A 27,312-nucleotide genomic window follows, 5' to 3' on the forward strand; every position below is an offset into this window, starting at 1 on the left:
GATTTCCTAGATTAAAAATTTTTTGGTGAAAAAAGGCTCCCGCAGAAAATTTTCAACATGCTACAAGAAATACTATTTTATTTTATAGAATGTATTATTAAAGAAGGAATATGGACAGCTCGTGAACTCTCAGGCCACGATCTCATCTTTACCCAGTTCTTATGAAAACATTTGCACACCTTCCACGTAACGCGTTTCAAGAAGCGGCTTGGTTCTGGGTAACCATGCCGTGGCGATGCCGGGTGGCACTTGGCAGTCATGTCTGCTCGTGTACAAAGTAACTGCTCATCTTCTGGCATTACCACAGCCTGGCAATCTCTGACCTACGGACAATGGAAGGACACGGCACACGGGTGACAAACATCTGTCTTATCTCAATATAGGCTGAAAAATTCATCAGGGAAGGCTATTTTCCCTCTTTGCCGGAGACTTCCAGATGGTGCCCGAGTGGGCTGTCTAGCAGAAGGAAATTAAGTCCTTATGTCCTCAGAGAGCTCAGTGACACTAGGGGAGAGATTTCTCGGTTGAGCACCAGATTTGATAACATGTAGATTTATCTCCTCACCTTTAGAGGGCCCTTAAAGGTTACTACCATTTTCACACCTCAATGGGTACCGCCTCAGTCGAGTCCCTCACTGCCGGTCTGCATCCTCAGACTCCTGGAAAAGGTGACTGGTAGCCGTTAAATCAACTATAGCACTTCCCTGGTATTGACATTTACAACCACAGCGTTTCGGGGGGGGGGGGGGAAACAAACAAAAAAAGGCACTTTTAAAAAAAAAAAATATTTTAAAAAGAAGGTTGTTACGCTTCTCCTCCAGACACCTTCCTGCTGAACCCGCCCTCGATTTACCGCTCCGTGCTACCGGCCATCACCGACGGGCTGACGGTCTCCCCCCTCGGGGCTGGCCGGGGCACGGCGGGGCAGGAGGGAGCCCGCACGCCTCCCCGGGGCAGCGAGTGGCGGGCCGGGCCGCGCCTCCCCGCCGCGGATCCTCCTCCGGCGGCGGTGCGGCTGCTGGCAGGCCGCAGGGCCGCCGCAGGGAGGCTCCCCGGCCCGGGAGGCCCCGCCGCGGCGCAGCCCGGCCCGCCGCAGCGGCACTCCCCTGCCTGCTCCGCCGGAGGAAGGCCGGCCCTCCCCGCTCATTAGCCCATGACGGCGGGACGGAGGGAGGGAGGCAGGCCCGGCTAGCCCAGCCCCCGCCCCGCCGTCCCTCCTCCCCGCCCCGGTCCCATTCATTCCCAGCCCCTTCCTCTGCGCTCCTTCCCCTTTCCCGGCGCTGCCGGCCCGGCCGCCTCCCCGCCCTCCCCGCCCCACGCCAAGAGCCCGGCAGCGGGAAGGGCTCTTCGCGTCGCAGCCATGGCCGCCGAGGGGGTGGACGAGCGCTCCCCCCTGCTCTCCGCGCCCGGCTCCGGCAATGTCACCCCGACCGCGCCGCCCTATTTGCCGGACAGCAGCCCTCGAGGTAAGGCGGCCGCCGTCGCCGTCGCCCTCCCCGCTCGCCCGGCACCGCCGAGCCGCCGCCCCCGGAGCTGCGCCGGGCAGGGGGGCGGCTGCCGGCCCGGGCACTGCGGGGCTGGCGGCGGGGCGGGGCGGGCAGGCCCTGAGGTGCTCGGGGGGGGGCCGGGCCCCTGCGCCCGCGGGGGGGGCGCGGCGCCTCCGCCCGGTTGCGGCGGCGCGGGGGCCTCCTTCGCCTTTGTCGGCGGGCGAAGTTACCCGCTGCGGCGGGGGCTGCGGGGCCAGGGGTGCGGCGGCGGCGCCGGGCCGGGAGCCGCCGGTGGGGGGGGGGCCTCGCCCTCGTCTTGCCTCAGCGGCGGAAGACGAGCTGGGGAACAACAGGTAACGCCGCTGCGGGCCGGGTAGGCCGTGCTCCGTGCCGTGCTCTGCGCTCCGGCGTGAACTCTTCAAAAGGGAAAAAAAATAAAAAATGAAAATAATTGTTTGCAGTGGCAGAACAAGCCCGAACCGGTCTGCTTATTATAACACACTCGCATGTCGGAGCTTGCAAGGTAATTGTTGGACTTCGGTTCCCCCATTAATTAGGAGCAGGATTAAGTAAAAGATCCTTAGCTATGAACAGCTAAACTCAGTACAGCGAGCTGCAGGGTGGCAGCTAGTAGAAGTGTAACGCAGAAGCGTGGAAGCAGAATAAAGTACGCAGAGCTCTGTTTCATCTGCGGTGAGCATCGAAGTGCGTTAACCCGGAGGTGGTAGCTGAGCAGCTCCTGTTCTGGCAGTCACGCTTAGATAACGAAGGGGCTCTGTGCAGTGTGATACTTGAAGTCCAAAACCACTAGGATGTCCTTGTAAACACATTTCAAGGCCATAGCTGGTTTTGGCTTTATTTTTAAAGCAAGTCAGATACTGTGGTTACAAATCTGGAATCGTGGCTTAACAATATGGTATTAACTTTCTTGCACAGACTTAGGAAAATCATCTTGTTGATCAATACTGAATATTTAGTAAGTAGGTGAAAAAATTTTACTTAGAAAATATAAATCAGAAGGTTTACAAAATACATTAATAGCTTCCCCCCCTCCCTCCCCCCCAGTTAAACATTTTAGAGCAGAAAGCGATGGGGGGGAGAAAGCTGAAGGAATCAAGACTAAATAAGATTAGTGTAGCTTTGCTAGCAATAGCCTTTAAAATGTAAGATTACAGTCTTGATCTCACTGGCTCCAGTGTGTTGGCCCTTTCTTAAGGATTTTTATGTAATTGTATAGTTTTATTACATATGTATGTAATTAGAATGCTACGAGTGAGCATCTGCCTGTTTTGAATAATAGTTAAGCTCATGGAAAGGTAGTCCTCTTTGCCTTGATATGAAAATGTATTTCAGTTAGTCCTGTAACTGGTGTTGACTGTTCACTTTCATTTGAATTGCACAAACAAATATCAGCCTGAAAAACAGCAGAGGGTTTTTGGTTTTTTTGAATCAAATTGTATAGGATTGGCATCATCCCTTAAGTTTTGTAGTTCAAAAAATCTAGAAATTCTTAGTTTAAATTCTGGTATTCAATGTTTTTATTCGTAATAGTCTTTATCCTGTAACTATTACTTTTGCATACGTTTCAATTGGTTTTTAAAAAGGTCTTTATAGATTTAAAAAGTAATGAAAATGCATCGGATCAGTGTCTCTTGCTTGAACCCAGGGTAAAACTCATGACCTGGAAACAAGCTGGACCCCAAATGCTCATTTCAGTTGGTAGCCATGTCCTGCTGCACCTTCAGTGCATGTCTTAACTCCTGTTAACTGGCTTCGCACCAGTGGTGGGGTGTGGTGCTTGAGCTAAGTGGCTTGTTCCCAAAAGTGAGGAGAAACCATAGAGCTTTCTTAAATGTCCAACATCTCTTCACAAGTTGAGGATCTCTTGTTTGAGCAGTCCATGAGCAAGCATACTAGGTAGCACTGCTTACAAAAACTTACAAAAAGATATCTGCAGAACAAAATTTTGCAGAGCTGTGACATACACCTGGTAGCTCTAGTTTCCTTGCTCTGTCAGTTATCCTTAGTGAAAGGATCTATGCAAGCTAAACCACCTTTTTAGCTAACGGGCAGTCTTCATCTCTCTCCCTAGCGCAAGTCTAGATGTAGAAGGAAGAAGCATTCTCGTAGGGAGATGGGGTTTGCTTCCCAACCCCTTTCTGCAGAGCTTCCTTGCTTAATATCACCTGATTGGTGTGGGGCTGCAGAGGAAGGAGGAAGGAGCCCTTTGCCCTCCAAACTACCACCTGAATGTACATTAATAGATTTATCTCTGTAATTATCTACTGTGCCCAATATGTCATCCTGAGCTTTAAATCAGAGAGGCCACGGTTTGAAAGCAGCCTCCTTCCTCTATCCCTTGTTGGGCTGCAGCTGAGACCCAGCTGACCCTTTTCAGTGTAAGCTGGTGGGTGGTTGAATCCTGGTAATGGCTTGGTGTTTGTTCCTAACGATGGAAGCAAGCAAGAAAAATCTTTTCGATGTGGACGCAGGACACAGTATTTAAGAAACTTTTCACATAGACAAGGGGTGGGAGCATCAGCTCTGCTCCCTGTAGTAGGGTGGTTATTCAGTGCTTCTCCCCCCCCCCCCCCCCCGTTTTTTTTTCAGGCTTTCTCAGTTCTTAACTACCTGTCTCTGACATTGATCATTCTTTTTTCCCTCACCCACCCCCTCCCAGGTCAAGATAAATAATCTTTTTTTTTTTTAATCAAATAAATAAAACAAACCCCCAAACAAACTCATTTCTGTTTGACCCAGGTAAGCTGCAAATGGTTCCCTGTGGTTTCTGCCCTTCGAATACCAAGGGAGGAAAGTGCACAAGCACCACAAGGAATTTCAAAGGTTGAATATGTGATACCTTCCACTGCATCTCTATCCTGTGAGGATGAGGAGGGAGTTGTAGATTAGAGTCAGATGTACTGCATGGTAGGGCACTCTGCTAATCTTGCTGAACTAATTACTGTTGGATTTTATTTTTTTATTTTTGTAAAGAAAAACTGATAACATAGCTGTAAACTGGTATGTCAGCAGCAGAATTCAGTATCTCTTTAAACGTGTCCTGAAACCTCTGGCATGTATGTGAAACTTGCCTACCATCCAGTCACATCCAACATGATGGACCTTTATGAACTGGTTTTAGATGTTATAGTCAGCCTGAAATTCAAGCTGTCAAAAAAAAGTCATACTAAAGTATGTTAATGTGCTTTGAAACCTTTTTATTAAGGGATAATGAGCAGCGAACTCTGAGACAATGCCTTTATTTTCCTTTTCACTTCCCCTTTTCTTTAAACTTAATTTTGGTAGCTTTTGCTGGTTTGTTTTGTGGAGCTCTTCCAAATGTACTTTTTCTTTAAGCATGAAGGTTGCAGTGCCAAGATACCTTCGGCTTTCTGCTCCATAGCAAATGTTATTTGCTGCAGCACCACTCTGAAAAGCAGCCATTATTTGCTTGCTATCTGAAATTTGCTGAGCCAGCAGGACAGGAACAGCGAGGCTGCTTACCTGGAAGCTGAGCAGCTCCAGTATGAGGCTGGAGAAGTGGCTGGCAGTGTCTGTAGGTGCTAACACACCTCATTTAACTAACTTGCAAAATCCCAAGAGTTGTCACTTACAAGTAGGGTATAGAATATTATAAATGTCTAAAAGGGTATAGTTGCCGATTCTTAAAGTATTCCAGGATCGTGGAAAGCTGAAAGGCTGGGGGGCGGGGTGTGTGTCTGTTTACTTCCTAGTAACCCTTGAAGATACTGTTTGCCTTTCCATAGTACAGCTGCCCTGTGCCCAGCTGATAGAGTTGAGAAGTCGCACTTTAAATGGAGAGGACAAAGCAAAGAAGTTCTGTAACATGATTGTTGCTTTTCAGAACAGCAACCTCAAAGCTGGGATTGAACTGTAGGGGTGTCTTGACAGAGAGTTTGGTATTTGGTCTGCTGGACATGCCTTTTGTTTTATAGCTACCTATTCTCCTAGCCAGAAAGTGCATCAGCTGCTGGCTGCAGGAGCAGTTAAGCAGCCTGCTTACAGCCAGAACCCCCTTGCAGCAGCCTTGACTTTGCCACTCGCAGCTAAGACACTGCTGTTCCCATCATCCAAATCTCCAATCTGGTTTCTGCAGTGATCTAGTAAGCTTGAGATTGTTTCCAGTTGCCAAAGTGTGTGGGGGTTGGGGTTTTGTCTTGTATGTGTTTGTTTTGTTTGTTAATATCTTGTAATATCTCTTCTCTTGCATGTGGCAGCCTTGTACTGAAAATAGGGTATCACAGTACTGCACAATATTGTTATTCTTAAAAATTTTTGACTGGATGCTGTATTTTCTTGGAATGTAATTCCTCAGAAACAGAAAAAAATCAGAACAACGCTCTAAGTTACCTGATGTTTCTTAAGGATGTTGGTTTCTGCAACTGGTATATCAAAGCTGAAGGTGTGAAGTTCACTTGCTCAGGTAACAGAGCATCACTTTGTATGATTGCTTCAGAACTGCATTGCTGCGTAGAAGTTAATTTGTTTTCTTGTCTGAAATGATTCAAGTATGTTGGATGCGATTCTGAGACCCTCAAAGTGTCCACCTTCCTTCTCCCACCTCTGTGAGTTAAAATCAAGTACAGGTCCGGATTGTTTGTAGGCCAAGTAGCAAAGAAAGAGAGCACTGAACAGCAATGCTGCTTCAAAGGTTTGTGATGATTTTTGGATCTGAAGGGCAGACAAGGTTTTTTATATCCCTCCAGCCTATGACATTCACTTTAAAACAGAGTGAAGGAGCGATGAGTGCTTTCTTACAGGCTTAAATTTAATACTTGGGCTTGTCAGCTTTGATAGCAGCCTGTGATTTCCCTCACCACCCCTCCAGCAGATACTGCTCTGTTCAGTGCTGTTTGTAAACTGAAAGTGGGCTGATCTCTCCTTGCTTCTCTGAAGACTTTATTGGCTGCTTGGTAGTAATTATGAAATAATTTATCGAAGTCCAAGGCTGCAGAGTATTTCAAACTATTAGTATAAAAAAAAGTTAACTATGAACTACTAAATATACCCATTCCTTATTTGCTTACCTGAAGAGCCCTGAACTTCTTGATGAAATAAAAGCCGATGCTATTACATGCGAAATAATTGTGGTAATAAGCTTGTGAGAGGTTGCTGTGTTGAATTGTTTTCATTCCATGGATTCTTAAACCGAGAAGGATCTTGAGCGTTTCCTCCCCAGTTTGCTGTGGGCTCAGGACTGGCAAAGCTGACATCTGTTCTTCCACGGGGGCCTGAGGCCACTATATTCTCCCTTGTGTTAGCCTGTCCTAAGTGACTACAGACCTCCTTGTGCATCTGTGCTTTGCCTCTTGGACAACAAAAATATCTGGAACCCTTAAAAGCAGAAGCTCTGAGGGTTCAGTTCATCTTTTTTTCTTCAAGATAGCATAAATTTGCTGTTGTTGCACTCAAAGAAGCACTTCATGCCACTTCCCATCCAAGACCTTTTTCCTTAACAGGAATTTTCTGTATTTTTACCTGTAGCATTTGTTACTATATGATAAACACTTGTCTATGTTTCAGCCTCTCCACATGTTTGTAAATGCTGGCTATGGCTCTTCTGCCTACCTGTGTATTGTTTTATCTTCTAGTTTTTTTTCTTCAGAAGCCAGTGTCTGGTTGCTACTAATCTGTGGTGGGTTTGGCCTTTGTTTGGGGTTTTTTCCCTCCCCCTTTCTAAAAGGTATAAAAAGTTGGTTTGAAAATAAAGTTACATTGATGAGCCTTTTGTCTGATCCACTTTTCTGTGGTGATTTACAGTGTGTTTGTGTTGCTGGTATGCTTTATGGTTGATGTCCGGGTACACAGAAGTTGTGGGGAAGGGGAAAGCAAACTTAGGTTTGTCTTATGTTTATACTAATCATTCACTTAGATTTTTATTTTTGTATTTTTTTTTTTCTTTTTTGAGGCTGTGACTGCTAGAGACTATCTTTGCTGATGGTGTTTTAGGATCCCCTGTTTGGTTTTTCAACTGAGATTTCCTGATCTCTTGCAGCAGAGCTTCCTCCTCCGTATACTGCCATTGCAAGTCCAGATGCCAGCGGTGTTCCTGTAATAAACTGCCGCGTATGCCAGTCGCTAATCAATTTGGATGGCAAGCTACACCAACATGTTGTTAAGTGCACAGTTTGCAATGAAGCTACGGTAAAATGGATTTTTAGCGTTTTCTTTTTGTCGAGGGAAGTCGGGGGGGAGGTTGAAGTATGTCGTCGGTAGAATTCATGTCCTTACCTACAAAGCGCGAGTCCCTTCCTGCCATCCCTGCAAAGGACCTGTCAGTGCAGCGGACCGCTAGCGCAGCTAGCGTGCAAGTTCAAGGGTTGCTGGCACAAGGATGGTCATAAGCAGTTAGAATAAATCTTCGTGCTGTTGAGCTGACTGCATAGGATGTTTGCTTCTGAGGAGGACAAAAAGCAAAGATGTTGTTTAAGTAATTACTCTTCTGTAAAGAAGGGTGAAACTGGTTTTGGTGGGATGAAGAGAAATGGAAGAATTGAATTATTTTAAGGTGGAAGAAACAAAGTAACTAACCGACACCTCTCCCTGGATGTATGCTTTCCTCCTGCAATACTATTCAGTCAATTTGTTAGCTTGCTAACAAACCACAACACAACAGTTTTGAAATGCATAAATTGTAGGTTCTTTTCCAGTGATCACAGACGTTTTTGCTCCTCCTCCCCTTTTCTTAATTCAAGTCTTCAGTATTTGGTCTCCTGCTTCTATTTTTTTCCTTCCTGCCAGTTTTAGTTTTGGGTTCTGATACTGTAGCACTCCACAGCTACTGGGGGCATTTGCATGAAAAACACTAGATTGAATTTATTTTACAAAAAGAACTTTAAATTATGTCCAGAAAACAGGAAGCCATAAAACTGTAGGAAAACTTTTTTTCCCCCCACTTAGAGAGTAGAGAACCTGCCATTACTACTCACTTTCCCTGCCAATATATAATGTTTCAAGCCAAACAAAGTATCTTGCAGCTTTTGATTTGCTGTATGAAAGGGACCTAGAAACTTGACTCCCAGGTTGGAGAAAGATAATTTCGGTACTGTTTAAAATAAGATTACAGTTCAGTGATGTCTACATAGTCTCTTAGTGACTGAGAACCAGAGTGTGATTCTTTCACTGTTGAATAAAGCCATTGTACCAGGCAAGGAGGCTTGTTTGATGTTTTGACTGTTTTTTAAAAAATATACCGCTACTTAATCTCACATTTTAAAAAACAACTAAACTGAAGTCTTGAATTCTTCGTTGCTGAAACATGAATGGTTTTTCCATTAGTTTGCAGAATCTCTTGTTTGTTCTAGTGAGGAAATTTGCACTTCTTTCTCTGGGAAGAGAGAGAAAACTCCGAATTTTGTCTTGACTCTCTCTAATTTTGTCTTAATTCTCAAGTTTCCTCTGTAAGAGGAACTGTATTTCTCTGTTAGTAAGCACTTGTCACTGAAGTTGTTCTGCTTTGTCATACTGTTACGAGGAAAAAAGTGAATTGCTATGACTTCTGATGTGTGTTCTCTGGTGGGTTTTTTTTGTTTGTTTAGCCAATCAAAAACCCTCCTTCAGGGAAGAAGTATGTCAGATGTCAATGTAACTGTCTCCTTATCTGTAAGGATACATCTCGGAAAATAGGCTGTCCAAGACCAAACTGGTAAGAATAAAAAACTGTAAGTGCTTTGAGATAGTTTTCTTTAAAGCAATGGTCCTCTTTGTGTTGAATATTTAAAACTAAAAGAGGTTCAAGCCTGGGCTTCTGTACATGGACATTTACAGAGCATTACTGAATTACTGCGGACACAGGTTGTGCTAGTGTCAATTTTTTGACATTAACTTTAAAAAGGAGAAAATTTTCTATTTTTTGTATTTAGTAGTAGTCTCAAATGTGTGTTTCGCATTTTAGCTACTTCATAAGGAACAAATGGTGTAAAGAACAATGGAGAAGAAAATCACTTCTTGTTTCTGGGAGTTAACATTCATAATTCCTTGCAAACTTAATTATTGTAAACAGACAGGTTGCTCACTTTGCCTAGTTCAGAGTCGGGGCTTCAGAATGAAATGGGAGAGGGAGCAGTAGGTTGGCTTCAGTCCTGTCCTCCCATCTTCGTTACACTGAGTTTTCAATCTCCTCTCAACTTTAATTTACCTATTTGTTATAAAAGAAACAGGTGTGATTGCCGTAGTGAGCGTTCTTACCGTTGGGCTTAGGGTGTTAAATATCCCACTGAGGTAGGAGTAATTTGACTGTAAGTGGTACAGCTCTAACAGGAGAAATTGAGATGAAGGCTAGGTCTGCGGATACATGAATGGAACTCTACCACACCAAGTGCCCTAGTCGCCAGTCTGTTGGCTGTTCTGGTTTTGAAACATAGTTTGAGACTTGGGGGGACTTTTTTTTTTTTTTTAACTAATACAGTGTTGGGGAAAACTTCAAAACATTCCAAATATTTTCTGAGTGAAAAAATGTTCATGGGATACTTCAGTTGTAATACATCATAAGGTTGGTAACCAAGCTGAATCAGAAACTCCCTAATTTTATTAAAATAATCTCAAAAGCATATATCTCAGCAGTTTCCCTAAGATAGCCTATGTATTTGTCTTACTAGAAGATGAGCAAAATTGGGGTACTTTGAAGGAGGCAGTTGGGAGTATGCCCTAAATGGAAGGCTCCAGATTGAAGGAAGGCCATCCAGAATACAATTTTGGTTGTATATGGAGAGAGATGCAGTGCAAGTTAAATAAAGCTTTAATTTTTCCCTTCACTTTTTTCATGCTAGCAAGTCTGATCCTCATTCTGCGTTGAGTTGGTTAATTTGGGTACTGTCATTTTGGGTGGACAAATTGTATAATTAAACTGGAAACACATTGAACATAAAAGCAAATACTTACAAACTGTTTTTTAAAGTAAATTGATTGCATTTAGTCAGCCTGGGGTGGTTTTCTTTTTTAGTTCACTCAATCTGAATGGAATTTTTACTGTACAAATGCAGATATGCTGCTTATATTGACATGGTTGTCAGTAGTGTGGGAAGGAGGAGTATCTGACTTGGGAAAGAGAACTAGGTTATGGAAGAGTCCTTACATGTCCTGCGTGTTTCACATGGGTATGTACATTCCAATTCATGGGCTTGCTCAGCCTGGGTAGTAAGATTTCATTTTCCTGAGGAGTGTTTCTGCCATATGATGGCAAGTCTTTGATCTCTACAGGGTTCTGGCTGATCTTATAGTGAAAGAGAATGTGTTCAAAACTGAAAAGGAAAACACTTTGGAGAGAGACCAAAACTGGGTGCATCATCTGTTTAAAAAGCAGATTACAGTTTAAAAGTGTAAAATATTTGGTAGTGACTGAACTATTTGCTTAAACGCATCATCCTTCTCTTTTGCTAGCTTAATTACATGTACATCTAATGTTCTTAACACAGTAGACGCATCATTACTCTTGGTCCAGTAATGCTGATCCCAGAAGAGCAGCCAGCTCAGCCTGCCTTGCCAGTTCAACCAGACGGGACTAGAGTGGTATGTGGGCACTGTGGAAATACGTTCCTTGTAAGTAAAGCACCAGCTTCTCCTTCTTACCTCACCGTGCTATCCCTCAAGCTATTTGTTGTAAGCGCTTTTAAGAGCATGTTGCCTCACTTCATGGCATCATTGAGGAACTAAAGCTTCTTCTGTGCTCATACTGCTATGGATGTATGGTCTGTATTTGGTTATCTTTACATGTATTTCGAGAAAACTTTTAACAGTCTTTCTGTGCATGCATGGATAAAGCCCAGAGTCAGTCTTATTGCTTAGTGATGTGAGAGTGGACAGTGCTGGAAAGGGAAGTTATGCTTCCTGGTTCTGTTTAGGCTTGCAGTGATGGTTATGTTCTGCAGTGCCTAAGAGAGCAGTTCTGCCGTTGCTGTATGGACCCCTGAAAGCTGTTCATTATAGCACTTGCCATTAGCATATCTGTCAGTTGTTACAGAACTGGAGATTTTGGTTTATATGTGAGGCTGACAGTTGATCCCATTTTTGAAGTGGAAGGATGCAAGAATACTCTCTTGCTGTTGAACTGTTTGCAGCCTTTTACATGGATAAGGGGCTGCCATACTTGAATTTTGATTTAGGAAGAGTCTCTGCAATACACAAGTAAGTTAGCTTTAGCTTCATCATGTAGCAGTGCTTGAATGTTTGTCAGGTTTGTGAGTTATGGGAAATGGCTAAGATAAGTAGTACAGCTGAAGGACCTGCATAGTCGCCAGAGTGGTGTTACGTTCCTGAAACAAAGGATCATAAGATACGTAAAGGCCAGAGAATACTCAAGGGCATTTTGTGAAAGGAAAAAGGAAGCTTAGTGGATGGCATTCCATATTGCCTTGTATCAGCAGTGAGAGAAGGGTTTGCTTGTGATGGACTCTATAATGGAATAGACTTGTTCCTTCAAATCTTTACTTCAGGTTTATGGATCAGTGAGGTGCGCAATAATGGCTTAACTACTACAGTAGATGATGAATGCAGGGAGCAGGAGATGGCTCTTACACTTTTTTTTTTAAAGGGGGAACAAGGGATTTGATTATGAATTTACAAGTAACGTAGTATCTGAGAAACCATTAGAGAGATGCTTGAGAAATATTCTATCTACTAATTTTGCCTATGTATTAAAAATATATATATATTCCCATTATAGCCCTTGCTGAAGAACAGTAGTCTGTAACTGGAGATAGCTGGAGTGGGTTTTCTGTTTGCTTTTTTTTAAATGCAAGTCTATATGTGACCTTAACTAGTAAGAACTTTGTATGCAATATAGAATAATGTTACTAACAGAAAACTACTGGATCTATGGAACAAAAAGGCCGTCTCAAGTACATATTCTAAACCAGGAATCTTTTATTAAAGGTTGCCTTTTCTTTTAGCTTTTTTTAAATATAGTAGCATGTTACAAACTGTTAAGTACCTGCATGAACACTGTAGTTTGATATGGAGTCATAATTTAACTTTGTAATGCAATTATGGTTTTTAGCACAACTTTAAAACTGCACAGGCAAAAGCAGTGCTGTAGAAGAGTTATGGTATTAAGTTTTAATGTGGTCTCAACACAAGACCATCTCTACTATGTGATTTAGTGTTTTTTTTTAATTAATTTTTTTTATTAGGGAGAATCAGTGTTATTAAGTAAAATTCTCATTGCTAAATTATTGGCCTATCTTTGGGGGCTTTCATAAGCATGGGAATTTTAGTTATCTTTATCCCCTACTTACTTTCTGTAAGTGCAGCCCAAATGAATTCTGTAGTTTACAGTATGAACTTCTTTAGGTGAACATAAGAAAAAAAAAAAAACAACAAACCCATAAAGGCTGGTTTTGCTCATAACTACTAGATTATGCCTTAAAAGGCCAAGTTTTCTAATTTGGAATTTGTGCATGTGACTTCAGATCTGATGGTTGCTTTAGGGAACTGCATCACTTTGAACTTCATAGTCCTATCTGCCAGTAAGACCAATTTACCGCTTCATGGTACATTGAAAAGAAACCCTCAAAATCATTAGAAATTTGAAGCTTGTATTCTCTTATGCTGAGTTATCAAGAAACAAACCCTTTTTTCTCACTTTATACAGCTTTCCCACCACTCTTTTGCTTCTACCTTTTTCTGTTACTAAGTTTGAGATTCTGCAAATAAATTTTTTAGTTAAGAAAAATCAGAAAATTGCTTGGGTTTGAGAGTGAGCAGAGAAGCAAAAAACAGAAGTGCTTTAGCCAGCCTGGAAACTCAGCTTCTGTGAGGGTATTTCTGCCCTTTGAGATCTCCACATTGTAAAGCAAATATGTAATGCTAGATACATCTCTCAGCAACTCAGTAAGGTATCCCCTTTACTTCACTTGGCAGTTAAAAAATAAATAAAATAGACAAGCAAAACTAGAATCCCTGGGGTGGAAAAGTCAAATTGTCAGTTGCTTGTTCTGTGTTCTTTTAAGAATATCAATTTGTTCAGCACCTTTCCAATATTTTTTTTTTTTCCCATATGAAAGCATAAGTATGGGCTGTGCTTTCCCTGCCTCTGCATGTGGGGGGTGTTTTTTATAAATTATTAAAAGCATCCTCCATGCTATGGAGTGCCTTCAAGTTTCTCTGTCTCAGCTGGGAGAATTACTTAGTATTGAAGTGATACTGTAGCTGAACTATCACTAGTTATTCACATTTTGTTTGTCAGATTATTTTTTTCCTTGGGTAACCTGATAGGGGTCTTTTCTGTGTTAAGGTTTCCACTGTTTCTAGCAGACTTGGAGTTCAGACAAGTGGAAAAAGTCATAGAATAGAAAAGGAGGGCAGGATGAGGGTTTAACTGTCTTGCTAAATCACAATCGGATCTGGTTTGGGCTTTTTTGAGAGCTTCTGGACTTGGGCTGTGGCTGAGTTACTGTTTCTGCGAGCAGTAACTCACTCCCTGCAACCCCTCTCCAGGGGCCTCTGCCTGTGATGATTTGTGGCTGTCAGAGGCTGAGTTGCCTTTGGAAATGGTGGTGGGCAAGGGAGGGCTGTCCCTGTGTTGTTCCCCCCTCTGCCATCGTCCTGCTACCGTCCTGCTTTCGGAGAGACCCTCAAGGACAAGAAGCCAGGAGCAAGCTATGGAAGCCACAGGCTATAGGCTAAGCACTGTGGTTTGTCAGTTGTGTTCTGTTGATTTTATGTGTTTAAAACTAATCAAATATGAAAAATATTTCTTCTAAAATAATTGAATGGAAAACCCTTTAAGTTCTTTAGAAAACTAAGAAATGTTTCAATCTGCAGAAGTATTTTGCTTTCCCAAAGGACCTGGGAGGAGTGGGGGGGGAAGCTTTTTTTGGCAGAAGCAGCTATATGTAGGGATATGTGTGTACATATGTATATATGTCTTTTTTTTCTTTGTCTTGTATTGAATGCATTGAGAACTATTTTAGGCTCAGAAGGAAGAAAGTTTGACATATTCTTCTAGTAAATCCCTTGATGGATGTTTGGTTTTGTCCACAGTTGAAACATTTAAGAGCTCCTGAAATCCTCATCTGTGTTTCAGTACATCTAACCAGGGATTTGGGCTATCTTTTACTGTATTGTTTCAATGGGAAAAATACAGTTTGTATTGTCAGCAAGGAGCTAAATTTCACATAACTGTAACCTTGGGTTTTCTTAACAACATGAAACAAGATTAGGTGCTTTAAAGCACTCTGGAATATAAGTAAAAATACCAGCTTTAAGCATGATTTAAACTACTTGTTAAACCCACCAAAACTCCAAGTATTAGAACGTGCATGAAAATAACCTTTCCGTACTGTGCTAATGTGATCTGAATTCTTGTAGTTTGAATGTCGTCACATTTTTGCTTTTTTTTCTGCAAATATTTCCGGTATGTGCAGAGGCATCATAACAGTTAGTGCTTCTCTTATGTCCAGGTAACTCAATGAAAACAGGTTATCAATGCCCCTGTTTTTTCCATCAATATTTAGAGCGCAAGTGCATTTGAGTTTGTATCCGTTAATAATTATGGCTAATAATCAGAGATCTTAAAATAAATAAAACCCTAGAAAGATCATTTAATGAGTAACTTTGGAAATGGAGTTGCCTCCCCTGGAATAAAACTAGCGCACAGAAGTGAAGTTGAATGACAAATACCTAAAATGTAAGTCTTGGATTTAGATTTGCTTCTATTTCTGGAATTGCAGTTTAAAAAGCTGAAAGAACAGCTCTGAAGAGGCCTGTCTCCATCCCCGGTACTGACAACCGCACCTTATCCCACTTTTGCTGTGTAGAACTAAGCAAAACTGAGTAGTTTTTGACAGGGATGCACGCAAATAGCTAACTTGCTCCTCTGGCAGGAATGTGGAAGTAGAATTAATGTTCCTGAAACACACTGCTCAGGTGAGGAGTATTACAGAAGCTTTCATTTTATTAAGGGATAAAATACAACTATGCTAAATCAGTTTGGCCAAGTCTTTGTAAACAAATAAATTTTAAAGAACAACTATGTAACTGGTATTGTAATTGGATACTTCAGAACCAGGAAAAAAATGATGGGTTTCTTCTTGGGGGAGAATTAGCCCCAATACAAGTAAATAAAACTGAGGGAGACCTTCAAGAGGCAGGAAAATGCACTCTAAATACTACAGATCAGAACCTTGCTCGCTGCAAAACCTGCTGTTGTGGTTTAACCCCAGCCAGCAACTAAGCACCACGCAGCCGCTTCCCCCTCCCCCCTCCCAGTGGGATGGGGAGGAGGGAGGGAAGAAAAGGTAAAACTCGTGGGTTGAGGTAAGAACAGTTTAATAACTAAAGTAAAATAAAAATATACTACTAACTAAGAATAATAATATAATAATTGTAATGAAAAGGAATATAACAAAAAAAGAGAAATTAAACCCAAGAAAAGGCAAGTGATGCACAATGCAGTTGCTCACCACCCTCTGACTGATGCCAGAGCCGCAATCCACCCCTCCCGGCCAACTCCACCCCGTTTATATACTGAGCATGATGTTCTATGGTATGGAATACCCCTTTGGCTAGTTCGGGTGAGCTGCCCTGGCCATGCTCCCTCCCAGCTTCTTGCACACCTGCTTGCTGGCAGAGCATGGGAAACTGAAAAATCCTTAACTTAGGATAAGCGCTACTTAGCAACAACTGAAAACATCAGTGTGTTATCAACATCATTCTCACACTAAATCCAAAACACAGCACTGTACCAGCTACTAAGAAGAAAATTAACTCTGTCACATCCGAAACCAGGACACCTGCTCATACTGGCAAGGCGTTACAAGCCACATCCTCTTTCTTTGCACATAAAATCATAAATTCATTCTCAATGTTTAAATGGTGCTGTGCTGTAGCTGGGTCCTGTTCTCCATACAAGGATGCGCTCTGATTTTGATTTGTGTTTGTAGCAGTTATAACAACACTATTCACTTCAGTAGACTGACTTCTGATTTCTCACAGAGATAAGGAGGATCCAAATGGAGGCATTGGTGGTCTGTGCTGTGGCTTCTTCCCCTGCCAGGAATTTGCAGTGTGACTTTTGCATAAATTAAGAGGGGAGGGGAGAGGAGAACTGTATTTCACCAGGAAACTGCTAACTACCTCCAGTTGAGAAAGGCAGCAGAAGAGAGCTGCAATTACAGTATCTGCTCTGCAACTGCTTACAGAGCGAAAAAACAATCTTATCCCCTTGTCCAAGGCAAACATGTTTAAAATGCTTGTTTAATACTTCTGTTATCACAGAATGAAGTTTAACAAAAACTGCTGTTTTTAAATGAGTATATGACTGTATCCTCTGGTTGGGGTAGTTCTAGGCATTACTTTCACTAAGGCTGTTTGCCACACAGGTTTTAGTCTGTGCATGGACGGTTATGACCATACCACATACGGTTTTATATATCACCTTTTTAAAATGTCATGTAAGTAGCCAATAGTGTTCTGTATTTTATTGATATAAAACTTACAAAGACATCTACTTTCTAAAATATTCTTTAGCTAATCTTTCTGTGCACACTTAACTTAGTTTTCCGAAATGATGCAAGGGTTGGGGAAAGATGGGAAAATGCATCTATCTGTAATTGTGCCAAAGAAAACACATTTATTTTGATTCAGGGTATATTCATAGTCGTGGAAGTAAGAGAAAAAACTGTATTAATATTATCATGTTGCCCATGCTGCGCCCGTGGATGAAACCACATTACGTCAAGCAAATCTTGTAATACTAAGGCAAGTCATGGGAAGTGTTCATGTGGAAATCCCAATCCTATGTTGCCACTGACAAAAGGGCATCCCATTTATGGAAGAAAGCAAGAAACAAGTCAAAGAAAGCCTGAGAAGCAAAATGTTTTCACAGTGACATTTAGCATGAAGTACAACAAACATTTTCTCAGGCTAGTTTTTCAACCTTTTTATTTTTTCTCTTTACAGTGGATGGAACTGAGGTTTAACACACTAGCAAAATGCCCACACTGCAAAAAAATGTAAGTTCTCTGAAAGCAAGGTTACATAAATTAACTGTTAAATAAGTTGCCGGTGTTTCTTCCATGAAAGTCTTTGGAGTAAAATGTGTCTGCCCTGCTGGTTATTTTGCCATGCTCATCTGAATTTCAAGGCTAAAGAGCATGTTATGTGCACATGAATTCTCCACTTTTTATGCACAAATCAGTAACTTTGACAAATCCAACCTGCATTTATTAAAATGCTCCGATTGAATTGCTAGAGGCAAAAATAAGCTGCTAACAATAGACAGGAATGGGTTGCTAAAATTAACAACTTACGTCCTTGGAATTTTACCACTTCATGCAGTTAATCAGGTGTCATGTTTAAATGTAGAACTTGAATTGCCTTACTGTAAAAGGAGAAAAGGAAATAATCTTGTCTTAATTTGAAAGAGGTTTTACTGATTTCATAAACTCAATGACTAACTTGTGTTAAGCATCCTAGTGCATTAGCGTGTTTAATGTTTATGAATTACTATGGAATAACTTGTCTATTCATTTGCTATTACTTCAATAAGGAGAAAAATTAGAATACAAGAGCTGTAAGAGCTTTTTGTGTTTTGTTTTTTGTTTGGGGCTTTTTGTTTTCTGACTATTTGGCCTTTCTTATCTGAGGTCAGGAATACTTGGTTTGAATTGTTGTTAAAAGCTACGCTACTAACACACTTCAAATTTGTATGGAATCTCAACCACAGGGTGTGAAATAAGAGTTAAAAATATTACTTCAGAGACTTTCTTGTCCTGCTGATTTATTTAAATATTTGTTTTCCTTTGATAGGCAAGTGCGACTTCCAGTTAAAGGAGCAAATGTGTTTTCCACTGGGAATGGAGAACCACAGCTGTGTTGCATGTTGTAGGAAAACTAGCAGGTCCCTTAGGAAGCAGAAGGCTTAGGATAAATGTAGTGCAGGTGTTGGCATGGCCTCGCCTCTAACAGTGACTGAAATCTTTTACTGGAGTATTTGATAGAGAAGTCAGTCTAGTGGTACGTTTAACCTCAGGAGTGTAACCGATCAGGTGTGGAGTAGTGGATATGTTCTAGTTTGCTTAGGTCAAATAAACTCACAGTCCTGATGAGACATTGCTTTGCAGGGGTGTTTTTACTGACTGTAATTGCATTCAGTCTTTTCAGTCCTGGGGGGAGGGGCTGGTGTTTTGTGGTTTAGTTTGTTTGGTTTTAAACTAATTGCAATTATGTTTTATATTTTATCATGTCACACTTGATAGCTGACCTCAGCTTTTTTCTTGACTCTTCTTAGGTACAAAATTATTTGCTGTTTAACCTTAAAGAAAAAAACCCACAAAAAAAACCAAACAAAAACCCAAGCCCAACAATAACAAAAAAAACCCACTCCAAGCAACAGTCCAAAAGTCATACCATGTGATCTTTTGGTCTGTCTTCTGTTGATTTATGTTGCTTGTATTTTAAAATCCAGCTGGAGTCTAAGGATTTCTTAGTATTTTTGTCTATAAAGTGCAAAGCATGCTATTTGTATGTAATAAAACTGGAGCATCTCTGCAGTGCAATTTGTGAAAATTACAGCTTGCGTGGCAACTGAATTGCAGAATACAAAACAAAGTTTAACATATAGGTGTTTCTGTCCTTGGGCTGAGGATGCAAACTATGGAATATTGTAATTTTGCTTTGAATGAGTTGCTTGGTGTCTTCCTGCGTGTCATGGTTTAACCCCAGCCAGCAAGTAAGCCCCACACAGCTGCTCGCTCACTCCCCGCTAGTGGGATGGCGGAGAGAACTGGAAGGGTAAAAGTGAGAAAACTCGTGGGTTGAGATAAAGACAGTTCAATAGGTAAAGCAAAAGCTGCGCATGCAAGCAAAGCAAAGCAAGGAATTCATTCACCACTTCCCATCAGCAGGCAGGTGTTCAGCCATCTCCAGGAAAGCAGGGCTCCATCACATGTAATGGGTACTTGGGAAGACAAAATGCCATCACTCCGAACGTCCTCCCCTTCCTTCTTCTTCCCCCAGCTTTATATGCTGAGCATGACGTCCTATGGTATGGAATATCCCTTTGGTCAGTTGGGGTCAGCTGTCCCGGCTGTGTCCCCTCCCAACTTCTTGTGCACCCCCAGCCTCCTCGCTGGTGGGGGGGGGGGGTGAGGAGCAGAAAAGGCCTTGACTCTGTGTAAGCACTGCTCAGCAATAACGAAAACATCTCTGTATGATCAACACTGTTTTCAGCACAAATCCAAAATGTAGCCCCATACAAGCTAATATGGAAAAAAATAACTCTATCCCAGCATGCTGCCTTTGAGATGCGATGGTCAGGAGTTCTGCATTTCCAGCAGCATAAACATTTCTAATGCATGGATATAGGGCACAGCATAGGTGAGGCAGAGCTTTGAGTTGTGATGATGGAATAAATAACTGCAGTGACCTGCTGCTTTCTATCAGCCCTTTGTCAGAGGTTGTCGTACCTGTAGCCAAGTAGTCAGAAGCGAACATGGGGTTCTTTATTTCAGCTTATTAATGCAAAACTTCTTTCATTAGTAGCTGACTAGTCAGATGCAAAACTATTCATTCCTTCTGTTGACTCAGTTGATGATTGTCACTGAAAAAAGGATAGTGTAGACTGAGGCAAAAGGTACCTTGAATTACTGCAACAGTAGGTTTATCAAGAAGACATCTGCTGAGACTTTTAGATTCTCAAATAATTTTAATGATTTTGTTTCAAAGTGTAGTGAATCTCTGCAAATAGCTTGTTTGTGACCACCTATTTGGTTGATGGAGACTAGATCTTAATACTAAGAATGCCTTGTAAAACTGCAGGGGAAGTTAGGAGTTACTACACGAAAAGGTCAATAACAAAACAATGTTCAGTGAAAGTAAAGCAGTCGTGCCTCAGAGTACATAAACAAAGGAACCTTTCATATCTGGATGTTGGGGGAAACGGGATCTTGGGTTTCTTGTTTGTTTTTAATCCCATCTACCTGTTACCATTGTGGTCACAAATTTATTTTGTGACATACTTTTTTTTTTTTTGTCTGTGTCATCATCCCATGTTCTTATGCTCCCCCGCCAAGAGTCATTTTTTTGCAAAATAACTTGGGAAATACAGGATATTAGTTGTGATGCAGAGAATAAAATCACTTGTTTGGTAAATGACCAAATCTCTTTGGAAATGGACTACAAACCTGGTCATGCCAGTGTAGGTAAGGTGTTTGCAGAAGCCCTACTGATGTGTAGTGGTTCTGCCTGACACAGGCCCTTAGTTGCACGTTATCTGCTGCATTTGGACAATAAATGTAGCTAATGAGGAAATTGTCGCAATATAGTTTTATTTTATAGTGTAGAGGATGACACCTGGGAATGGGGGAGAAACTGTTTGTTTCTACTGTTTTAGTGTTCTTTTGTGTTTCAAAATACAAAATACCAGATGTTTATCAGCTTGTTTCCCAAAAGAGTGAGAGGTTTAAGGAAGGCTTCTGGTATTTTTCTCATTTAAGGATGGAGAAGAAGCAGGAACTGTTTTTTGTTGTCTGCTCTCTTTCCCAAGCTGTATATTAAATCATCTAGAAACTTCAGGATCATGAATTCAGTTACTAGAAAGAGAATTGAATGTCACAAGTTTTTATTTCAGAATGTCAGACCTTAAAAAGAAAAATAAGAAGGTTTAAAAAAAAAAAAAAAGAGATTTGGCAAAGTGATGAACCCTAATGAATTTATAACACTTTCGCCCCATAGAGTCTGCAGGACCTTTAGGAAAGAGAGGGATGTTGGAACCCCGTCACTACTGTGGAGGCTAGTTTCAGCAGTGCTATTCACCTTCAAAATACTGGCGTTTTGATCTTCCTCTTAAAAACCCTTCTAAAAGCATGTCTGAAATCCTGGCAATAATTCCTATTTGGAGCACAAGAGACCCTACATTCTTTCCTGTGCTACTCCTTTAATAGTCTCTGTCCCTTGTGGCGGTTTTCCCCTCTTCTAATTACTACCTGACGCTAAATAGGCTTCGGTGTCTTTTATATCTGCTGCCGCTGCCCAAAGGTCTGGCAGGTGCCTTTGCTTCCTTAGTAGCAGCTCAGAAAGAACGAACCACTGCCTTCTGGATAGCTTTGTAGTGAGTTCACCCTCATTAGTCTCACAATGGAAAAAGACGCTTCTGCAATTTTAAAAAATCTTCTGTTGACCCCAGTTTTAATATTTCTGAATATGCCTGTCAAAGTTGCCACAGTTGGTAGGTTTTGGGGTAGGGTTTCAGCTTTCTTTATTCAAAGTTAGTTTGGGTTTTCTATGTGTAATTTGGGGTGGGTAGAGGGAAACCTTGCCATTTAGAGTGGCCCAGTGGCTAATATCACTGTCGGGAGATGAAAAATAAATTATGATTTATTGGGATTGCTAAATATTTCCAGGTCTGTTATGTGACCGTAGAAACTTAATATATTTATTTCATCTTTGCTTTTTGTGGAAAGAGAAAGGCAGTTAAATTAAGACATGCTTTACATTTCCTTTTTGCAGTATTTGAGGTGATGGTTTCTCCACCGGCCTTTCTTAGTGGATAGGAGGGGACAGAGCTTGAGAGAAATATGGATGGAAAATACACACAGCACCTGCAATATTAGGATTACAAAAACAAGATCATAAGTCAGACAGCTCTGAAAGTGAAGGCCTCTTTCCCAAAATGAACTTTGTCTCTGTGTGAAACACACAGGCAGTAAATATCATGCGTGTTTTAGGTGTATTGGACATGACATTTCTACCAGCTTATCTTAAGGTATCCAGCTCTGTAATAGAATTATCTTTCTGAGTACATAGCCAGGAAATCCTGCAAAGGAGGGAACCTAAGGTCAGTTTGGCAAGCTCAGCGCTCATCGGTTCAGCTTTTGGAGAAGTCTCCTCCCTTTCCCCTTTTATAAAACTTGTTTTGTTTGGTTTTTTTCCCTGTGTAACTTGGAATCAGACAACATATCCCTCTTCTAGAATGGCTGTAGAAGTATTTAGGGTGGCTTTTGGGGAGTGTAGGGGTGTGTGAGAGTGCGATAAGATACCATTATCTCCCCAGTTGGGAATTCTCCCACTCTTATCACACACCCCACCCCCCCAGTCCCATCCCAAATGTGTATGGTGAGCCTTTCGGTAAGAAGTAATTTCCCAGGGGAAATTAATGACCAGAACAGGTTTGGGACTTTTCCTCTTCTTCTGAAAATATATAACAGATAGCTTGTGAGTGGTCACTGTATTCAGCCCTTGCCTTGCAAGATGAAGCTCAGCGTGTTAGCTTGAGGACTGTGGGTTGGTTGGTTTTTTGTGGTTTTTTTTTTTTCTTGGAGCATTTTAAAAATTCCTTGTAAAGAAATAATATTGGAGTAAAGCTGCTTAAACCAATCTATTTGAAGGCTTTCTAAGATGAATGCTTAAAAAATTCTAGTCACATGCTAAGCGTATGAGGCCTTACTATGTGGTTAATTAACTGGAGCCAGAAATTTGGTCAGTCATATGACAGATGTACTACTTCAATAGTTCAGCAGTGCTTTCTTCTGCTATACATTTATTTTGAATATGTTGAACTATCATGGGATGAAAATTACTTTCCTTTGCATGTTTGAACACAGAGTACAAGCATGCCAGTATTTCCAAAGGCGTGTTGATCTCCCAGAATGAGATGAAGTACTTAACTAATGATAGCATGCTTCAGGATGCTTCAAAACTACGTTTAAGATAGATGGTACATGTTTCATGAAGGCAACGCTGCCCCTCTAGTCCTTTCAGTGGACCACATGTTCACTGTGTTTCAATGGAATTAAATCATGTTCCTATTTTCCTCATTAGTATAGCTGTATGTGATCGCAAATGTGTGACTCAAGATGTATTTGCTAAACAATGCTGAGCTTCTGGAATAATTTTTCTAACCTGTAGTAAAGAATGTAATGTTTTATTTGCATTTTATATTCTGTTTGACTGAAGCACTGTAATAGTTAGCTTAATGCAGCAGGTAGAGACAAAACTGTCTGCCTTGGAGTTCATAGTCTAGATGATGAGTGACAGAACTTCCAAGGGATTTATTTACCTTGGTTGTCAGCAGTGATTTGTGCAGCTCATGTAACTTGTGGTAGAACTCTAACAGAAAATTGGAAAGTAAAAAGAACTTGTCATGTTTTTGAAGTTGCTAAAACTGACTTAAATGTGTCTCAAAAATTTCAGTCTTTGGAAATGTTGAACATGAAAAATTTTTCATGTTTGTGACTAAAACAGTTTGGGTTTTTTATCTTCAAGAAATGGGGTAGAGTTTAGCCACTCAACAGTATTGAGTGAACTATTCCAGGAAGTAGATAGTGCAGGTTGTTATTGTTAATGACATTTAGGGGTGGTAGAAGTGATTTCCAGTTGCTTAGATGCAGTGAATGTATTAAAGCCATGTATTGATGTATTAAAAGTCTAAAGGGTGTCTTACGACCTACATAGAAGCTGCAAAGCAAACTTGGGTTTTGCAATCCAAAAGCTATTCAAGATACTTATCTGGGCACGCTGCCGATACAGGAGGTAGACACGCTCAAACTGTAGGTGTGGCATCACTCTCTTTGTTGTAAGCACCTAGATTTTTAGATACTAGATAATCTTCACCAATAGTTTCCCTTTAAAATGAACATGCGGACTGTGTCTTTTACTGCTTGGTATAATTGTAGACTTTGCCTACAACTTTATAAACTTAAGATGGTGCATGTGCATTGCCATTCTCTTCCCCTTCCCCCATTTAGACCAAACAGTTACTATTTATGTAGGGTTTTTTGTTGTGTGGTTTTTTTTTTTTTTTAATTTAAAATACCATTTATTTTCTAACAGTTCTTCTGTTGGAAGTGCGCTGCCACGGAGGCGCTGCTGTGCATATATTACAATTGGAATGATATGCATCTTCATTGGAGTTGGATTAACTGTGAGTGATGTACTATGATATACTTGCAACTGTGTGCAGGGGTGTGCGTGTACAAAGGAACTCCCTTGGTCAACCAGCTCTTCTTTCCCCAGCACTTGAGTAAAACCTCCTAAGTTTGTGTGGTGTTTGCCACATGGGACTTAAACCATGGGTTAAAACCATGGACTTAATCATCTGAGTTAGCCAGAAAAATGAAATGTTCCTAAAAAAAATGTTCTGGCGCTTTGAGAGTCTCTTCTTCCTGATGTTAAATTTGACTCTTCATCTCCCTAAAAACTTCAGTTTTATGAAAAATGATTTTACTTCACTGTAGAAATACTGGAACATCTTGTTCTTGCTAGGGCTCTCAAAACTTCCAGGTTTCCAGAAATACATATTACTGTATAGCCAGGAATCTAAGTTCCACTGCAGTGGAGGGGAATGGGATTCCAAAAGTTAGAAACATGTATATGCCTTTATAATTTGTACAAGCTATAAGGAATAAAACCAGATAAATAACCTGTTTACAAATTAAAAGGCTCACATTGTTGTTACTCTATTACTTGGAAAACTATCTGGCTTGCTTGGCTCTGAAGTATCTGGTATTGGTTTCTAGAGCCAACTTTCTACCTGGCAGTCCCAGAAAAGTACGTATGAGGAAATACCTGCAGTTGAATTCATTTGTGTGATTCTCATTATACCTCTAACTTGCGTTATAACCTGAATAATTTTTTATGTGTGAGCTTAAATGAGTTATGAAGGATTTTCCAGTTTCCCTAATAAAAACAGTGACAGCCAGAAACAAAAAAGTGAGAGACAGATTTCTTTTTTTTTTTTTTTTAAACAACCTTACTGAGTTTGAAAACGATGAAAACGTTTCTCCATGAGGTGTGCCCAGAGGCTTGTGTAGCCTCCATCCTTGGAGTTTTTTGGGACCCAGCTGGGCTAAAACCCTGAGCAACTTGGTCTGACCTTAGAGTTGACTCTGCTTTGATCAGGAAGCTGGCACTAGAGACCTCCTGATGTTCCTTCCAAGTCCAATTATCCTATGATTGTGTAAAATTAGGCTAATAAAATATCTGATTTATCCTTATCAGAGTAAAAAAGGTGCTGAAATGCTTCTTAATATAATTTGCTCTTCCCTGAAGAGCAGATAGTGCTGTATGTTTGACACTTTTTTCTCTTTTTAGGTTGGTACACAAGATTTCGCCAGGCGATTTCACGCAACATATGTTTCTTGGGCTATTGCTTATCTCTTAGGTTTAATCTGCCTCATTCGAGCCTGCTACTGGGGAGCCATTAAAGTCAGTTATCCAGAGCACAGTTTTGCGTAGAGAAATTGTTAGATTATAGCAGATGAACATCTAGTAATTCTGGATATTACATCTTGGACACTTTTAAAACCTTTCCTGTAAGGATTCCATTCTGTTCAAAGTAGTTTTAAGACTGGGGGTCTCTAAGAACAAATGTTCATTGCACTACATAATATGCAAATAGTTTGTTTTGCTGCTAGATTCCCTAGCTCTGAATACTAAAGCTGTGTTTACATGTTCATAACTGTCTTCATAGGTGTTGAATTTTATTTCAACAGACAGTATTAAGTTTTACATTTCCTTTGTTATGTTACAATCCGTCTGCCACTTTTCTAGATGATCAGTAAGAATTCAAAAGCAAGAGTGTTTATAAGTGTTTCTACAGTAGCTTCACATTTGTACTTAACATTTTAACTAAAATTATATTAAAGTGGCTTGCTTTAAAACCTAAGCAATAAGCATTTTGCTTGAACTGCTTACTGTATCTTTTGCCTAATATCGTAGTGACCTTATTCAGAAAATGAAAGTTATGAGTGTACTTTAAAAGACTGACACTGTTGCTAGAGAGACATTTGTAAACACTGTATGCTTTGAGATTTTTCAGGTAGAGAGATGCTATTTTGGTAGTCCAATTAAATTTCCATTTATCCAGGATTGGATTTCAGTTAGGATAAATGCTTTCTTCTCAAGGATCCTGGGACTTAGGTGTTTGGTTTTGGTTTTTTTTAACTGGCAAATCCTAAAAGCCATGCTCGGATTATGGAACTTAACTCTGGTTATTCGTACAAGTTCCTTTACAGGGTCTAAGGGAAGCATTTCATATGACTTGTTTCATAATACTTCAGTGTCACATAGGTGACAATAAGGTGGTGATGGGTTGCCTCTTACTTTCCTCTGATCATGTCAGATTTTCCCTGTTTGGGAGAGTTATGCACTGGTCACTGCAAAGGGAGACACTGTAAATTCACAGTAACTGCTGTAATAAGAAAATGAGTAAACTATTACTTGGACCATTCCATCAACGTACATCTACTCAATTTAGCACTGACTTGCTAAGAGAATACGGAAACAGAAAGTTTTTTCTAATGATGTATTCAGAAAGGATTGAGGGACCAGTTCTTGCACTGCCCATCTTTATAGTTTTAAACAAGTTTTTGCTAAATTTGGAAGGAATGTCCTGAGTGATTTAGACGACTGTAGTAATTAGATAAGGGGGTCAGATGGGTAAATTAATGTGGATGTTTCAGGGATACATGTAATTTAAATTATCTGTGTTCCTGCTAGGACAAAATGATATTCAGATAAGGATTTTGGAGCACAATAAATGTAAATGATCAAACTGTAAATGAACTGTCTTTGTATGATGCTAAATGTATAAAAGCAGTAGCTCAGGATTACAATGTACCTTTTACAAATAAACTAATAAAGAAATAAAGATTATTATTCAAACTTAATATATATTTTGTTATTTATATATAAATAAAAATACACAAGTGGAAGAATTTCCTAGTATGATACAGCAACAACAAAGGTATCATGCAGAAGAGGTGAGCTCTGCATTTTTGCCAAATGGCAGCCTCAGGAATATAAGACAGCAAGAACAAATTGCTGTTTTCTTGATGTTGTGGGAAGAACGTGGAAGTAAATACAGGAT

At 40.8% G+C, this 27,312-nt stretch overlaps 1 protein-coding gene across 2 annotated transcripts; it reads left to right on the top strand.

The window, feature by feature from the left end:
* Nucleotides 1–1,271: 1,271 nt before the first annotated feature.
* On the top strand, nucleotides 1,272–27,112 carry PIP4P2 (phosphatidylinositol-4,5-bisphosphate 4-phosphatase 2). Of its 2 annotated transcripts, none has more exons than XM_050891465.1 (7): nucleotides 1,272–1,466; nucleotides 7,504–7,652; nucleotides 9,047–9,153; nucleotides 10,922–11,045; nucleotides 17,406–17,458; nucleotides 24,276–24,366; nucleotides 25,536–27,112. In XM_050891465.1, exons 1-7 carry the CDS (start codon nucleotides 1,361–1,363, stop codon nucleotides 25,677–25,679), a joined length of 774 nt encoding a protein of 257 aa, XP_050747422.1. In that variant the 5' UTR covers nucleotides 1,272–1,360; the 3' UTR covers nucleotides 25,680–27,112. The 2 variants fall into 2 exon arrangements, with proteins under 2 accessions (XP_050747422.1, XP_050747420.1); XM_050891463.1 differs by having other exon boundaries at nucleotides 7,507–7,652.
* Nucleotides 27,113–27,312: the final 200 nt, after the last annotated feature.

This window comes from Gymnogyps californianus, chromosome 2, assembly GCF_018139145.2.
Source record: "Gymnogyps californianus isolate 813 chromosome 2, ASM1813914v2, whole genome shotgun sequence".
NCBI lineage: Eukaryota > Metazoa > Chordata > Aves > Accipitriformes > Cathartidae > Gymnogyps > Gymnogyps californianus.